This window comes from Simochromis diagramma, unplaced genomic scaffold, assembly GCF_900408965.1.
Source record: "Simochromis diagramma unplaced genomic scaffold, fSimDia1.1 OVJJ01000551.1, whole genome shotgun sequence".
Taxonomy (NCBI): Eukaryota; Metazoa; Chordata; class Actinopteri; order Cichliformes; family Cichlidae; genus Simochromis; species Simochromis diagramma.
The window spans coordinates 32,300-50,434 of record NW_024387068.1 but is presented as its reverse complement, the minus strand read 5'-3'; the positions used below and the strand labels follow the sequence as shown (position 1 = coordinate 50,434).

The 18,135-nt window shown below is 39.6% G+C and overlaps 1 protein-coding gene across 1 annotated transcript; it reads right to left on the bottom strand.

Moving 5' to 3' along the window:
• Positions 1 to 13,543: 13,543 nt before the first annotated feature.
• Positions 13,544 to 16,394, bottom strand: LOC120742147 (immune-associated nucleotide-binding protein 12-like). Its single transcript, XM_040045276.1, has 3 exons — positions 15,270 to 16,394; positions 14,032 to 15,166; positions 13,544 to 13,547 (listed from the first exon to the last, which is right to left on the bottom strand). The coding sequence occupies exons 1-3, from the start codon at positions 16,207 to 16,209 to the stop codon at positions 13,544 to 13,546; spliced, it is 2,079 nt and encodes a 692-aa protein (XP_039901210.1). The 5' UTR covers positions 16,210 to 16,394.
• Between the last annotated feature and the right edge of the window lie 1,741 nt (positions 16,395 to 18,135).

Genomic DNA, 18,135 nt, shown 5'->3' with positions numbered 1-18,135 from the left:
TCTTGCGGTATTAGCCTAAAATGGTTAAGGCACAGTTGTTATTTGACAGCCCATTTCTTCAGCATGAGTGATTGCAGCCTTCTTCCAGGTATTACACCTTTGAAGCTCATTCCTCTGTGCTCATGTTTTCAGATCAACGCTGAGTTTAAGAGAATTGCCACCACCCCCCCTCAGACAAAGTTCCTGGCTCAGCTGGCTCTCCACTTGAACAACCTGGTGAAGTTGGTCAACACAAGAGGTGAGCTTGGACTAATACTGAAAAGAATTGTGGCATAAATGGATAATGTAAGTGATAAAGCCTGAACATTCACTTAACATGATCCTCTTTGGATGAAACTTTATAATTGTGGAAGATTTCAAATGTTTTCCCATGATAAATTCTCTCATTTTGTATTTTTACATCTGCTTGTGTTTTTAACCTTCACTTTGTCAACCTATTATTAATTTGTGTGCCTTTAGTTTAAAAACATTCATGTAAAGTACACTATTAAAACTTAAATGAAGGACAAGGCTGAATGAAGATGCTAATTACATACATTACATTTCAGTGTGAAGATGTTGATGCTGAGTGTGTATCTACATGGGTGAAGACCCTGGCATGCTTATCCGGGAGTATGTGGTATGTACTTGTCTTTTTTTTCTCGGACTTTCCACAGTGTCATATTACTTACTTGGCATGAAATGACATGGCTTCTTTTTTACAGGGCATGGAAGAACGTGCCATCAGTGAGACTGTTCAATTCAATTCAATTCAATTTTATTTATATAGCGCCAAATCACAACAAAAGTCGCCTCAAGGCGCTTCATAGATACAGAGAAAAACCCAACAATCATATGACCCCCTATGAGCAAGCACTTTGGCGACAGTGGGAAGGAAAAACTCCCATTTAACAGGAAGAAACCTCCGGCAGAACCAGGCTCAGGGAGGGGCGGCCATCTGCTGCGACTGTTGAAGACACCACTGTTTGAATTTATCTTCTTAAAGAGCAAGCTTCAGCAGATGAACAAGAGTTGTCCTTGCAGGCATCAGGGTGGCGAAGAATTTGGATAATGTAGCATTTGCTGTGATAATGCTATTTGGACTCATGTATGCATTAAACCTTGCCTACCCTGCGGACCTTCGCTACAACTTTGACGTTTTCCAGAAGGCTTTCATGGAACTGGATGGAGCTAAACTCTCTAAAGTCCTTGCTTTCAAAAACCATCTGTTTCATTGAGAAGTCAAAGACTGCACTTCTGCAATTCTTTGCAGTTTTTCATTTTGTGTTCAGTAACGTTATACTGCTTATGTTTTTATTGCTTTCCCCTCATGTGACTGCAATGCAGGATAATTTTTCCTTTTGGTATCATGTTGTAAGAAATTTTTACTGATGATTTTTAGCAATATGTTCTAAGTCAACCTTAATGTCCTGCTTACATGTTTAAAATGAAGATTAAAATTCATGTAGGTGTTTGGTATTAGTTATGTAACAATGTCATTTAAGGCTCAACTTAGTTGAAATCTTGTACAGGTAAATACTTGTACAGAAGCTGAAACCGTTGTAAAATATTACACAAGTTATATTTGTGTAAATCTGTTTATTCATAAAAGCGTGTTGTTTTTTTCAGGTAGTCTTAATTTAGTTTACATTTTCAATTGTGTAATTAATACAAATGTTATATGTAAGAGATGACAGGATCAACTATAAGCACTTTCTTTTATTTGCTGCTAAGGTCAGTTTTTTGTGAAATATTTGCAAATATATTCTCAAACTAACTTTTTCTTTTAGTTATTTCTGGGGGCTATCTTTAAAAATGTGTTAACAAGTTTATATGGATGTGATTTTGGACTTGTTCATGACAGAATTGCTGCTTTCACTACCGTTAAAGATCTAACACAGAAAAACATGAAGGTGATTTTCCTGGCCTGGGATTTTATAAAAATATTCTGCAGTACATCAAAAACTAAAGAAAACCATTAATCAACATATGAACATTACCTCTGAAGTTACAGCGGTTTTATTAGAGACACAGCTGAGCGTTTTGCATTTTGCATAATTTTAAAAAGTTTACATTTGTTCAGAAGCAGGGCCCTGTTCCAGGAAGCCGGTTTAGAAAACTCAGAGTGAAAAACGATACGCAGGGTTGAGTAACCCCGAACTGTCCAACTCGGAATATTCGGTTTCAGAAAGGCTGATAACAATTAGTTCAGTCAACGCGGAGTTGCTTTAACCCCAAGTGAAGCGCGCGGACGAGGATACATAAAGCCCTGATAAGCGGAGCACAGATTAAGCGAGTCACCATGGAGACGGAGGGAAAGAAGGCGCGGTCAATGTATTTTACAGCGCTTGACGCCGAAATTCTGATGGCAGCATATGCCGATAACATGCAAATTCCGCGGAAAAAAGTAACACAGCCACAGCTGCGAAAGAAAGGAAGCATGCATGGCAAAACATAGCCGACAGAGTCAATGCGTGAGTGTTAATATAAACATTGATCTAGGGATTTCCACCCATTTAACACGTTATTTTATCATGTTATTTTATTTGTTATTTTATACATTTTATTTTGTGATGTGATGTGAGCGCAGGTGCAACCCAACAGGCCCCAAACGTGCCTGGCAGCAAGTAAAAATGAAATATAAAAATATAGTCCAAACAGGTAAGGTGTAATTGTATTATGAGTCATAGTGCTTGGTCTGTTTGTCCCATGTAAATCAATTGCAGTTAGAGGCTACATTAATTTCCTTTCTGTAAGCACTTATTGAAATTATCTGAGCACATTACAAGTACATATTTGCTTACTCTGTATGCTCAAATGTGGCCAGTTATAGCCAACAGAAAAAAAGCGGAGGCCCGAAAAACAGGTGGGGGTCCTCCACCACCACCACTCACAGAGGCTGAGCAGTTGGCCCTCAGCCAAAACAGTGGGCGCCCTGTGGCCGAAGGCATCTCTGCGGGGACATCCTCTGAGTCAATAACCCCGCAAGACACAAGTGCCTACATAGGGGGTAAATTCAAAATAATACATGATGTGCATACATCCTTTCTTCACAGTCACCTTTGCAGTGCTGCTCATTCATTTGATAAACTCTTTACCATAATGGATTATTTTGTAGTCAAGTTATTGTCCTACTGATTTTGCCTTCCCTCAGTCTTGGTTGTCTCTGAGAGCATAATGACAATGAAGTGTAAGGTGATTGGTATGTTTGTTAATTGCCATTTGGTCCCTTGTAAGTTATAAGTGACCTGTATAAACCTCATATTCTATCAGTTGATGGTGGTGGTGTACTGCATCTGGTGCAGCCTCCTGTTGAGCCAGACCAACATGCAGTTGTGAGTAATACTCCACAGATTACATGAGTTTACAGTAGAACAGCAATGTTGTTTATTTCTTTACTACAGGAAAATAATGAAGAAACATTGACAGCTGTTACAGAGGAGGAAGCAACAGAGACACTTTATGAGGTTTACATCTTTTAATACTTTGTGTACAGGAAACACAGGCGACCAATAAAGCCAGTTGAACAAAACATCTGTTTATTCTTCTTTCAACATGTTGAGGTGATGGGTCAAAAGAAATGATTGTGACATATGGTGTCTCTGACTGCGCTTCCATCTTGTATGTCCGTGGGAGGGTCAGGATGTTCATGGTTTGGATCACTGCTGATGTTTGGTTCAGAAGGACAGTGTTCTCCTCTAATTGTGGCAATGTTGTGAAGAATCACACATGCCACAATAATGTCACATGCCCTTTCTGGGGTGACCCTGAGTCTTTGCAGGCACTGGAACCGGGCCTTAAGCATTCCGATAGTCATTTCAATTCTGGCTCTTGTCCTGCAATTAGCCAGATTGTATCGCTGCTGTGGGCCCGGTTCAGGGTCAGGGTAAGGGGTAAGCAAATAGGGTAAACATGGATACCCCCTATCACCAAGCAAGTAGCCAGTGAACTCTCCTACGACAGAAGGATACACTTCAGTTCAAATGTCCCTGAAGCAATTGGTCTTTATATATTTTAAAGTATTCTCAACTCACCATGTCCAAATTTTGTGCTCAGTGTACATTCACGGAATATTTGTGAGTCATGGACAGAGCCTGGCCACTTGGCTTCCACATTTGTGATAATGTTGGCAGCATCATATATGATCTTCACAGTGCAGAGAACACAAATTAGCATCCATTACTAAAACGAAATAATATGTTAGTTTGAAATGCTACAGGGAACTATGTACCTGTACATTAATGCTGTGGAAAGACTTCCTGTTCACATAGTCTCCTTCATTTACTGAAGGAGCAATGATTGGAATGTGAGTGCCATCTATACAGCCAATCACGCCTGGGAACCCTGAAAATACATGTATAATTTAAGTAGTAGTTCAAGTATCACCACATCATACATTACGTTTTGGTCACCTTGATACCTGCAATTTTGTGGCATCCCTCTTTGATAAATCTTGTGGGTCTATGACCGGGGAACACCACAAACGAGTGCAGGAGACGTTTCAGTGCAACTGTAACATTCCTGACTGCCCGACAGACGGTAGCCTTGGAAACGTGCTCAGCGTCATCAATATTATACAGAAAGCTCCCGTTTGCAAAAAACCGAAGTGCAATACAAATAATATGTACAGAACTGAGAGGATGTCCGCGATGTGTCACATGCGTAATATATGGCCTGAGGATGTTATTCAAATAACTTATAGATTGTGCTGAGAAACGGTAACGTTCGCACAGAAAATCATCAGGTAATGATAAAATGTCCAGACGCGCTCGAATCACTCTCTCCCGGCGGAGAGCTCTGCGGAGAATTTGGGCTTCGATATCTACCGGCTCTTCAAGGAAGGGACACGCCATGTCTGACACTTCCTACTGTCAGGTTTCCGACAAAGGGGCGGAGACAGTCAGGGTTAGTTGTAGTAAACCTACTAGGGGGCAGGTTAGCTTCACGGCGTGTGTCGTCATAGTGACTCAGTCAGGCTTCAGCTGAACTCGCTTTGTGAAACCGAAGACCCAGAGTTTTCGTTAACTCAGGGTATACTTACTCAGTTTTTCCACTAAACCGGCTTCCTGGAACAGGGCCCAGATATGAGACTTTCTTTTCGGAAGTAAGTAAAGGGAAAAAAACAGCGGCCGACAGTGCTGTAAACAACGGTAGACTTGTGCGTAACAAGCAAGCGAACAGAAAACAGATTTTTAGACCGGAAACTGTTCTTGAAGTATACTGAGAGAGCAAGAGAGAGAGAGAGAGCTGTGCATGAAGTGTGGTGGAAGCAAAACAGCAAAAGTCAGAGGCAGGGGCGGATCTAGACAAATTTTCTTAGGGTGGCATGAGGGTGGCAAAAAAATCAAATGGGGTGGCAAAATCAAAGCCCCCCTCCCCCAAACACAGATGCAGGTGGTTACATATGGTTAAAATGATACAAAAGCTACACAACATGGGGTGGTTTGTTTACAAACACAAGTCTAGCTTAAGTTTCACTGTTTTTTATTAGAAAACAATTACATTGTTAGATGCTTAAATTACACAAAACGTCAGAAATCTGCACTGTCATGAACAAAAATTTAAACCTAATTTTTCATGATTTGTTGTATTAACCCACTGAGGTCTGAAATACAACCGGCCATTTTTGACTCCTTTTGAGTTTACGTTTGTATTTCATCCTCAAATTGTTTCATTTTTTTCCCCTTGCCTTGTTTGATATCATTCTTTTCAACTCAACTGAATTTTGTTGTTTTTTCACTGACATACTGCATTAGTATTACTGATCTGAAAAGAACTTAAAATCCTAGTAGTATTTTTTACTGTAAAAAAAACACAGACATGCTGAGTAAATTTTTATAACTTGAAATGCAAATATAAATTGTACATTTTGTAAACATATACAACTATTTGTCTAAAAATACAGCCAATACACCTGCCGTTTTTTTCATTTTCTACAACCATTAAAAATATTACTAAAACTAAAGTAAGAGAACAATCAGGTTTCCCAATAAGATGCCCCACAAATGATGTGTGCCAGTAAAAAAAAAAAAAAAAAAGTTTGTCCACCAAAAGACAGAGGAGAACAGCACAGGGATAAGCCTGCAGGCATGACAACAGGAGGTGTATCACTCTGCTGGATTTCTACTTAGTGACAGTGTTTACACTGCAATGTGCCTTTGTGACATTCATTAGTGCACTGACACACAAAACAAAACGACTACACAACAGAACAGCTACACAAGACAACACAATACACTAAGTATACACGCCACACTAAACGTCACAAATCTCCCACATCTCTCTCTCTCTCTCTCTCGCTCGTTCTGTCTCGCTCCCGTTACCGTCACCCCCCAAACTTTCCCCTCTTCCTAAACAACTCAATCCCACGTGTTGACTTTTTTTTTTAATTGGTCGACATGGTGCATTTTTCCACCGATAGGAAAGAGGTGGCTTTTTTTTTTCCTTTCTTTACTGTTTTTGCGCTGTCCTTATAAAATGCTTAACACACACACAAAAACATGACGACAGTATTTAGAAAAAAGCGTGGCTTATATATATTATCATAACTCTGAAATTTACTGGCCTGTAATTAAAATTTAAAAACTTTGAAGACCGAACTTTCAATGTGGGCTGAAATAGAGACTCAGCGTGGCTGCAGCTTTTTGCTATGTCAGCTTAAATCAATCATGTGATTTGGAGGTGCAGCCTGTCCATGGACCACAGAGGGTTAATAACACTCACCTTCCTTTCATTTCCAGAGTGTAACATCCAACCACCTGTGTAAAATCCGAAATTCCCAAGGTGTTGTTCAAAATGTGCTCTGGCACAATCATAAGCATTCCTTGCTACTGAAAACAAGAAAAAAGCCAGTCCTGCTATGGGCTGAACCATTTGTTAACCCTTTAAGACCTACCATAGAACCAAGTTCGCCAGAGCTTATATTATATTTTTACATGCTGTAGTGCCATTTTTGGGAGCATTTCAAGTTGCTATACATCAATAACACCATCATAGCCCAAATTTTAATAATATGTATGCATAAAGTGCATAGTTATTACATAAATTGCAAAAAAGTGCAACAAACTTTTTTAACATATAATTCTAGTTAGAGAAATTTAAGAGGCTTATCCCTCAAAACTGTAAATACAAAAAAGTTGCACAAAATAGTTTCGGCGCTTGTCGTGGTTCTCTCCCTCATATATGAGTAACACAAAGAACTTTGCCTACTTGGAGTTCAATGCTTTTGCTGTGTAGTTCAATTGTCTGGGGTGGGTGTAGCTCAGGTGGCAGAGCAGGTCAGCCACTAATCAGAAGGTCAGTGGTTCATCCCAGATCCCTCCTGGCTGCATGCTTTGGGCAAGATACTAACCCCATGTTTGCCTACTGGTGGTGGTCAGAGGGCCCAGTGGCCAGTGCCCGGCAGCCTCGCCTCTGTTAGTGTGCCCCAGGGTGGCTGTGGCTACAATGTAGCTTGCCGTGAATGGGTGCATGGCTGAATGTGTAAAGGGCTTTGGGGTCCTTAGGGACTAGTAAAGAGTTATACAAATACAGGCCATTTACCATTCTGGAGAGGGCTTTTATTTGTATCATTGTTGTTGCCATTTGCATGTGAGAACTTAGATTGTGAGGATGATTAAAGATGAACAAAGGGTGGTAGGAGAATTGAAGTGAGGATACACAGTGTGAAACTGCTTTAAGTGTACAATAATGTTGATGTGATATACAGAATGTCAGGAAAGAAATGTTGTTATTAATGTGATTCTTAAGGTTTGATTTAAGAATCAAAGGGTGGAATTGTATAGAAATTTCTTTTATTTATGTATTATTCACATTATTTTATTGTATAATACCTTGGTGCCACTGGATTTTAGCATGTCACTGTCATGATCCTGGGTCGTTGACCCAGCGTTTTGTGTTTCTTTTTGGGTTCATCTTGTGTTTGGTGTTTATTCTGATTCTGTATTAATTCTTTGGGTTGGTTGTCGTGTTTATTATCCCTACCTGTGTCTCCCCTCTGTGCTCCGTTCAGGTCCCTGCGTTTTTGTTGCAAAACAGTCTGTGTGTTTCCGGTTTTACTTTGTAGGTCTGCCTCTCATCATGTCCATTAGTGTCAGCTGTGTCCACCCCTGCATGTCATCTCCTCATTACCTTGTGTGTGTATATTTAGTGGGTGTCGGTCTGTGTTCGTTGTCGGCTCGTCTGTGTTTCTTGGTATCCTGTTCCTTAGTCTGCGTCTCTCTGCTCCGCTCTCCGTTTTGTAGATTTCAGGTTTGCTCTTTAGTTTCTCCCAGTTTAGGTTTGTCATTACTCATGCTTCATTGCCTGTTTTTGCCACTGCCACCGTGTAAATAAACTTCACTCGTATCATCAGTTTGCTGCATTTTGGGTCCTCCTTTTCCTCCAGTCCACACGGCTCACTCCGCCAGCCGTGACAGTTTCACACTCACGCAGTTAGACAGATAGTGGGGGTCTGGTAAGGAAGTTGGGGGAAGCAGACGACTCCACAGGAAGAATCTTTTGTCTCTTCGAGATAGAGGCAGAAGAAGGTATTTAACTGAGAGCCATGCTAGGCTCAGAGAGACTCTGCTGACCGTCTGCCCCACGATCATGCATGCTCTCCACCAAGCTTGGTTTTCTGTTATTAGTTTGTGATTAAAGAATGTTAGCTACCGCTCACCGCTTTTCTGCAGGCTTTATTTAATGGAAAACTTCCACAACATACCCAATTGAATATGTTTTTAGATACTAATGGTATCATGGAAGTTTTTCAGTCAGGTTTTAAACATCTCCACTCCACTAAAACAGCACTTTTATGGGTTTTTAACAATATCTTTTTAGCTAATGACTGTGGAAGTTCTGTGATCCTTGGGCTTTTAGATCTTACTGCAGTGTTTGATACCATTGACCACAATATTCTTATCTCCCATTTGGAACACCCGGTTGGCATCAAAGGTGCAGCACTGGTTTGTCTTCGTTCATATTTGAGTGGCAGAACGTTCAGAGTTAATGTTGAAAATTTTGAGTCCGCCTCAGCCCCCCTTTCTTGTGGGGTGCCCCGGGGCTAAATTTTTGGCCCTCTTCTTTTTTCATTATACCTGCTCCCTTTGGGGTCTATTTTTAGAAAACGCAAAATATCCTTTCACTGCTTCACAGACGACTGCCAAATTAATTTGCCTTTAGCACCAAATGGCCCAGGCTCCATCCAAATCCTTCTGAACTGCCTTAAAGATGTCAAAGCTTGGACGGCTCTGAACTTTTTGAGTTTCAATGAGAGTAAAACAGAGGTGATTGTATTTACACCTAATAAGATTCCATGCAACCCACTTGGGAATTGTGGTGGCCTTGTGTCTTATATCAGACAACATGGGACAAATATGGGAGTCATTATGGACTTGAATTTTAAATTGAATAAATACATTCGTTCTGTGTTGCAAAAATAAAAAAAATAAATAAATAAATAAATAAAGCAAAGGGAAATAGCAAACCTTAAGCCAGTTTTGTCAAGACATGACATGGAGAAGGTAATACATGGCTTTATTTCAACTATGCTTGATGACCGTAATGCACTTTATGTTGGAGTCAGCCAAGGATCCCTTGCACGTCTTCACCTCGTTCAAAATGCTGCTGCCTGCCTCTTGACTGGTATCCTGTCCTCTCTTCATCTGCTTCCTGTTCATGTTAGAATTAATTTCATAGTCCTAAAGCTGGTTTGTAAATGCCTAAATGGTCTTGCTCCCCCATACCTTTCTCAGGTACTTCAGCCTTAAAATCCTTCGCGGGCCCTTAGATTAGCTGACCAGCTGATTTTGGTTGTCCCAAAATCTGGGCTAGTAGATGAGAACGAGCCTTTTCAATTATGGCTTCCGAACTTTGGAATATACTGCCTTCAAATATTAGACAGGCATCTTCGTTTCCTGTTTTTAAGTTGCTTTTGAAAACATACCTTTTGTCATTTATACTGGTGTGAGTTGATATGTTCATTATGTGTATTATTATGTGTTTATGTCAGTGTCATTGGTTTTATCTTGTGTTTTACCCCTTTGTTTCTGTACAGCACTTTAGGCAAACTTTATGTTTTTAAATGTGCTATGTAAATAAATTGGATTTGGATGTGTTTAGAGACTGAAACAATGTTGTGCGTCTTTCTTTTTTGTCTTGACAAATTGTTATTTAACTTATTTTTTTGTCTCAGTTTTGATAACTGAAGGCTCCACCTTTAAACTGGTGTGTTATATATAAATCTGTGATTATTCACTGTGAATTACTCTTGGACACAGCAATAGCTTACTGAGCTATTTATGCTGCTTTTAAAGGTAACATAGTATGTACCAAACTGAAATCAGGTTTGCAAATGAGAAAAGGATTAACTACAAGTATCACGTTCCTTTAACCCTTTAGAGCCGATCGGAGCGGGAACGCTCTGTTTTGCGTAACTATTTTTAAATCCCAGTAGCACTGCAACCACGTAAGCTAGCGCAAAAATTTTTTTTGCATATGAAACCGGAGGAGTTGTACTTACATCTTATGCCATCAGCTTGTCCTAGGTCACGGTTTCCTTCCACATAAAGCTTTGCAAAAACTGCATAAAAAGCGCTTGCAGGAACAAAAACATAATATTCCAGAAACACGCTTTACCGATCCGATCAGCTGTTCATAACACTTCCTACGTTGGAATAGACGTCAGCGCGAACTTTTGCATTTCCGCCATTACCTGCCCGAAACCGGAAGTGACGTCATTTTCGCGGAAATGTAGTCTTTTTTGCGATCAGGGCCTCAGGGCCTATACTGCTCTTTTTAAAAGTTATCTTTGACTTTATGACTTTCTGTGTCGTTTCTGGGATGCTTAGGACTCATATTGCACTGCTGGAAATAGTTAATTTTGATGCATATGCTGCTTTTTTGCAAATTTGCAGTATAATATTTATTTTCGTTTTTCCTGCAGTGTATAAAAATTGGTGTATTTCAAAAATAAAACTATGAAGACACTCAAAATAAATTTCCTGTGGTGGGAAACTATTTTGTGCAACTTTTTTGTATTTACAGTTTTGAGGGATAAGCCTCTTAAATTTCTCTAACTACAAATATATGTTAAAAAATCAAAAACGATTTTCAATTTTTTTGTAGTTTATTGCACTTTTTTGCAATTTATGTAATTACTATGCACTTAATGAATACATATTATTAAAATCTGGGCTATAATGGTTGTATTGATGTATAGCAACTTGAAATGCTCCCAAAAATGGCTCCACAGCATGTAAAAATATAATATAAGCTCTGGCGGACTTGGTTCTATGGTAGGTCTTAAAGGGTTAATATTAATTGCAACCCACTGTATGTATGACATTATTACTGGGAGCTGAGCAACACAAAAACTCTGAACCAAGATTTGCCCCTTGGTTTAAATGATATTCATATCATATTTGTAATTTAAACAATACAGAGAAAGTAGAGTAAATTATATCTAATTAAAACACAAAAATGATTGATTGTTCAGTCATTTCATTATAATAAACAGTTTGTTACTAATCACACATGGATTTATGGAAAAACAATTGATCATTAACAGCTGATCTATTCCCACAAAAAGAAATATATCAGAAATGAATACAAAACATGAAGATTTTCTACTGACTGAAATGGAAGATTACATGCAAAACAATTCCTAGTGCAAACTTAAACTAAAAAGTCTGACAAGGACATCAAGATGACATTCAAAAAGTATCTTTTCCCAGTTTCTTTTTTAACTTAGATTCTTCTTCTTCTTTAACTTAGATTCTACCATCATTCCATCATTCAACCATGACAAGAAGTTGACAAAAATAATAGGTGCATTTGGCGCATGTCTTCCCACTTCTCTCTCTGTCCGTGCTTTCCTGTCCTTCCTTCACTGTGTCTATCAAATAAAGCTGGAATAAGCCAGGTGAGAAAAATAAATGGTGAAACTGTCAGTGTTGGGCAAGTTACCTTGAAAAAGTAATTAATTATAGTTATAAGTTACTTCATAAAAAAAGTAACTGAGTTAGTAACTGAGTTACAAGATTCTAAAAGTAATTAATTACTTTAAAAGTAACTAATGTGTTACTTTTAAAAAAAAGTTTAACCCTCTGGGGTCCAGGGTATAAATGGCCATTTTTAACTACTTTTGAGTTTCCCCTCAACATTTCACCTTTAAAAACTATTTACTTTGCCTTGTTTGGTATCATCCTTTCCAGCACAACCTCACATATCTGAATTTATAGTTATGTTTTCATTTTGGCACACTGTATTAACACAATTGATCTAAAATCAGACAAAAAGAAATCCGAGTAGAAAAAGTTATATTTTTTACTGTAACAACCGCAAACATGTTTATTGAATCATATTTCATAACTTTAAATGCAAATATAAATTGTCAATTTTAAAATCATATGCACAAGTTTTCCAAACAACAACGTTATTAGCATCCATTTACCTTTTACCCTTTTTTTTATATAACCATTTCAAACTATTTACATAACAATTAGATGTTCTGCATTCAATAAGATGCCACACAAATTATTTGTGCCACTTCAAAAGAAATATTTCTTTCCACTATAAAGGAGAAAATCACAAGCCTGATACCTGATGGTCTGACAGCAGCAGGTGTATCACTCCTGTTTTCTACCTGGAGACAGCAGTCGCCTCATTGTTCTGACACACAAGACAAAACTATCCACAACCCTACACACTAACTACACAATACAACATATTAACTACACACTCGATACATAGTAAACGTTACAAATCTCTCACATCTCAAAACTTGCTCTCTCTCTCTTGTTCTGCTCTCTCTCTCTCTCTCTCCCTCTCTCGCCTTCACTCCTAAATATTTCCCCTCTTCCTAAAGAACCAAATGTCATGTCGGCATATCATTTTTTAATTGGTCGACATGGTGCATTTTCCCACCAACATGAAAGGGGTGGTTTTTTTTGTTGTTTTTTTTTTTTTTTTGGTCATAAGCAGAGAGTGCTTGCTAGCGCTGTCCTTAGACAGTAAATGTGACGAAACTATTCAGGAAAAAACGGCGCGTGTATATTGTTTATCATGACTCTGGTTTTACATCGCCTATGAACACAATTTAAAAGCTGTTATACATCACCTTGTTGCTCTGTCATCTTGAAGTGGTCATGTGATTGGCTTACCAAGACATTTTTATTCTTCCTCAGCCAAACAGCAGCATTCATGCGATTGTTTTGCCCCCTTGCTACAAGTGTTGTGCCAAAAAGTGATCATCTGGCAGAAAGTGATTGCCGTCTGCGGGAGCATGCGCAGCTGCTTAAAGCTGTGGCGCCCAGATTTCTTATGTAGACGGCTACTTCCGTGCAACTGATATAAGGCTGAAGACAGCTTCAACTGTCTGTGTTGTAACGATAGAAATAGTAATTAATTACATTACTTGTTACTGACAAAAATTAACCCCGTTAGTAACACCATTACTTGTAACGCCGTTATTCCCATGACTGGAGACTATCTGAAACAGTGTTTAAGTATATCTGACATTTTAGTTGATACCCAATCTGAAGTGACTTCTGTGGCAATGAACTTTTATTGTTTAGAGATTCTGCTATCTAAACAGGAGGAATAGAAGCACATCTCAAACTGTACATTTCTCTTCATAAAATGCTGCAGGCTGATGGGTCATTGGTCTTATTACTGATTTGTTGTATCAGGTCAAATAATTGTTGTTCTTGTGTTTCCTGAAGTTGTTTTTTCTCCTCATTTTTTGCATTCCTCATTTCTCTTTCATGTTTTTCCACTAAAGTCTTGATTTTTTTGATGTTTTCGCTCTTTTTGATCACATGTTTCATGAAGTTATTAATTTCCCTCACATAGTTTTCCCTCTGACTTTTTAATTCCTCCTTGTGTTTCATTTTGGATTCATGAAGCTCTTCAGCTAGCTTTCGGATTTCCTCTTTATATTTCTTCTCTAGGTCCTCCTGAGATTTCTTGTGTTGTTTCTCCAGTTCTTTTATTTTCTGTTCTTCCTGCTCTTTTCTGATTTGATCCTCTTTTTGTTTCTTGTTTTCATATATTAGTTTTTCTGTATTATATTTTTCCTCAAGTTTTTCCAGTTTTTCTTTCTCCTGTCGTCTCTTTTCATCTTCTTGTTGTTGTTTCTCTCGCTCTTCTCTTCGTTCTTTCTCCCACTCCACTTGTTTTCGTTGCATCTCTTCTCTGGTCTCTTCCAGCTTCCTGTCAACACTTACCTTTGCTTCTTTTTCCAACTGAATTTGTCTGTCCAATTTTTCAAGTTCTTCTTTGAATTGTTGTCGATGTATTTCTTCTTCAGCGTCCTTTTCCCTCTTCTCTTTTTCTCTCTTTTCTTCTTCTATTTTTCTTTTTTCTTGTTCTTCCTTAATTTTATCTGCCATTTCCTGGAGTTCTTGAGCTTTCTGTTCCCTCTCCTTTTCCATTTTTTTTCTATCTTCTTCCATTTTTTGTTTCATGGCTTCCATTTCTTCCTTATGTTTTCTTTCAATTGCTTTCTTTTCTCTCTCAATTTCTTCTTCCTTCTCTTTCAGAATCCTCTCCATCTCCTTCCTTATCGCAGTTTCAGCCTCTTGCAGCATCTTGTTGGAGAAACAGTGTCCTCCATTCTTCTTCACCATGGTGTCAATCTTTGCTATCAGCTCACTGACTTGTTTTTGATTGTCTTTGTCATGGTTATTGAACACATGGTATCTTCCTCCACAATCAGAGATCAGCTTCTTAAAGGAATCATCACATTTGTTCTGGATGTAGTCCTCTGAAGAGAAGCTGTCATACTCCAGTGTATCTCCTTTTGTTAAAAGGACGATAGTGAACTTCTGAGAGTTCTTCCCAAAAAAATTTTTTATGAGCTCCAGTGTCTCCTTCTCCTCTGTTGTGAATCTACCAATCTGTACCACTAGCAGGAAGACATGTGGTCCTGGCGCCAGGAGACTGACACATTTCACCATCTCCTCTAGAACCTCATCATTGGTCAAAGTTGTGTCAAACAGACCAGGAGTATCGACCACAATAACAGGACGACTGTCCACCTCACCATGTGCTTTCTCACAATTTTTTGTGACTGACATTTGACTTGATTCAGCTTTAAACTCCTTTCTTCCTAAAATGGTGTTTCCTGTAGAGCTCTTTCCACAGCCGGTCTTCCCAATTAACACAATCCTGAGACAGTTCGAGTCCTGTTCTCCAACTTCATCACCTAAAACATGAAAACAACCTGAGTTAGCTTAAAGATTGACACTTGTACATAGTTACATCAAGAGTCATTATGTCAATGGAAAATATTAATCTAGATTACTTACCACTGACAAGTTTTAAGACTTTCTCCATTTGTGCATGTAGAAAGGTTGTAGCTGTATAACAGTGTGGTTTGTCTGTGGCCTCACTAATTTTGTCCACAACCTCAAACATCTTTGGAATCCTCTTTTTGTCTTTGATGTTGAGAACCACATGTCTTTGTCCATAGGTCTGAAGGAGCTCCTGGATGTGTTGGTCTGTACTTACAAAAGTTTCAACAGCTGGGTCTGTAGGATCTGAGTCCACAGTGAACAGAATCATGGTGAAGTCATTGACTCGATAGCTGAATGCATCCTGGGTGGTCTCTAACTCTCCCTTGTCTTCATCAGTGATGGCAGCCGCAGGTAGGACCAGGATGAAGGCATGGACACCCTCAGGATCACAGAGGGAGATACACTTGAATGATTCCTCCATCACTGCCTCCTGAGGTTTTCCATACAAGGCAGGCAGCTCCACCAGGGAAACCCGACGTCCACACACCTCTCCCTGATGTTTAACACACTCTGATGAGTTGGAGACTGAATGAAGCTCTGTCTGACCTAAAATGGACTTGACTACTGAAGTCTTCTCCCTCCCAAACAGAACCAGTTTTAGACTGGACTTCAGATTGTGTTTAACATCTTCTTTTAACATTAGATATGTTCCCCAGTTTTCACTCACTATTTTATTTATATCCTCCATCAACTCTGAGTAATCTGTAGGAGAATACATTTTGTCAAACCAGTTCTGCCTTTGGTTGCAGTCTTCAATGAGTTTTTCCACTGAGTTATTGCCTGTCTCTTTTTTCTTAGTTATAATGACCATTGAGTGATTAAAAGCATCTTGATCAAACAAGCTCAGGACCAAATTCAGAGTTTGTCTGTCCTCTTCAGTGAAATCAGAAGGTTTCACTAACAGCAGCAAAACATTTGGGCCAGGAGGACAGAGACTCACACAGCTCTTCATCACTTCTAACAGAGTTTTCACAGACAGATTGAAGATGTCAGGGGTTTTGACTACTGTTAATGGTTTCCCTTTCCACTCTCCAGAGGCAGCACGAGGTTGCTTTCCTCCACGGACTTTAAACTCTTTTTTTCCAATAAGGAGCTTTTCCAGGGCTGATTTTTTGTTCTCACTTTTTCCAAACAGCATTATCCTGAGCTCATGTGCTGTAAAAATAAAAAAATAAAAGATGAAAGTGGTAAATGACCTCAAAATGTATGAAATACAGATTTCTGTAACCAAAGTTTTACTACATTGTGTTACATACATACTTTTTGAATTATTGATCAGATCATCCGATTTGTTAAATGCTAATGTTTACACCACCACCATTTTTCTTCTTTTTTAAAAAACAACTACAGATTATTTGTTCCAGGGATCCCAGGGGGGTATTTTGTTGGGGGGGCTTTGCCACTTGGTTGGGTCTCCCATCACAAATTGGTCCTGGGTGAGGGACCAGATAGTAAGCAATTTAAGACCCTTATGATTGCCAGACCAAGGGAACACTTTACCCTGTCAGACATATGGTTACCCGGGCCCCACTCGCACAGTAGAACTTGATAGGGTACCTAAGGGAGAGCATCTGGTGGCCAGCCTTAGCCCATAGGTTCTTGCTGGGTACAACCTGAAGAAGGAACATGGGCCCAGCCTCCTTTAGGTGAGCCATTTGCACGAGACGCCATAGGGTACAATGTGTGCCGTGTAGTGGCCAAGGTTTGAGACACTGGCTGACCAATCCCTGCTACAGAGACTGGAGACTGGGATATTTTTGCACTGAAGCACCGCAGCAATTTCCTAATGTGGTAAACCTGCTCAACATTTGGCAATAAAACCCATTCTGATTCTGATTCTGATTCTGATATAGAATATCACCTCTCTGGTGGGGAAGGAGCCTGAACTAGTGTGTGAACCCTGGGAATGCCTCTAGCTTATCTCAGGGAACAATATTCCCCCAGATAAGTAAGAAGAGGTGGCTAGAAAGATGGAAGACTGCTGCACTGCGCTGCGGCCGCAAGGTTGTGACTGCCAGTGATGGTGGTAATCCACGAACCAGATGTGGACACCAGAGGTGAAAGGAGCCACCAGACTGAAGAATAGGAGTCCTTTTGGGCTTGGTTAGTCTTTATGACTTCGGAGGCAGACATTGGTTACCAGCAGAACAAGTGGAACATAGCTTTGGAGGAGTTTGGAGATGCCACGGGAAGAGGCTTTTGTAATGCCTTCAAGTAAATTTACTGAATTTCCCGGAAGAACCCAACCGAGGGATTAATAAAGTTCTATCTAATCTAATCTAATCTCTCTAAGTGATCCTGCCAAATCATCAAGGAGGGGAAAGTGGTGCTATACCCCCATGGTGTAAAATACAGGTGACTTCAAGTGAGGATATTGTCCGGCAGTGGAAGGGACAATTCAAGGACCACTTTAATTCATCTGACAAACCTTCCACTGAGAAAGCAGAGTCTGGAGATCATGGAGAGAAAGTCATTAATCAGTGGGGGTGATGTGACTGAGGCAGTTAAAAAACCTTTTGTTGCCTAAGCCCTTGGAGTGAATGAGGTTTGCCCTGAGTCCCTGGAGGCTCTGTAAAATGTAGGGCTGTCTTGGTTAACATGTCTCTAAAGTGTCGCATGGAGGGGGAGCACATTCCCCACATCTGCAGAAAAGTCTATCCCAGGTGATGGAAAGAAGAGTCCATCTATTAGGCAAAACTTGGATACAGGAGGAACAATGCATTTTAGTCACGGTTGTGGAATAGTAGACTGGCTCTTTATCCTCTCGAGGATATTTGGGGGTGCAAGGAGGTTGCCCAACTAGTCTACATGTGTTTTGTGGATTTGGAGAAGGCATTCAACCGAGTATTCTGTGTGAGGTGCTTCTGGACTATTGATT

Bases quoted from the DNA above. Each gene is read 5' to 3' on its own strand.
- LOC120742147 (XM_040045276.1), bottom strand. From the start codon at position 16,209: ATGAAGAGCTGTGTGAGTCTCTGTCCTCCTGGCCCAAATGTTTTGCTG. The intron at 15,167-15,269 runs GTAAGTAATCTA...TTCATGTTTTAG, and splicing joins AGTCTTAAAACTTGTCAGTG to GTGATGAAGTTGGAGAACAG.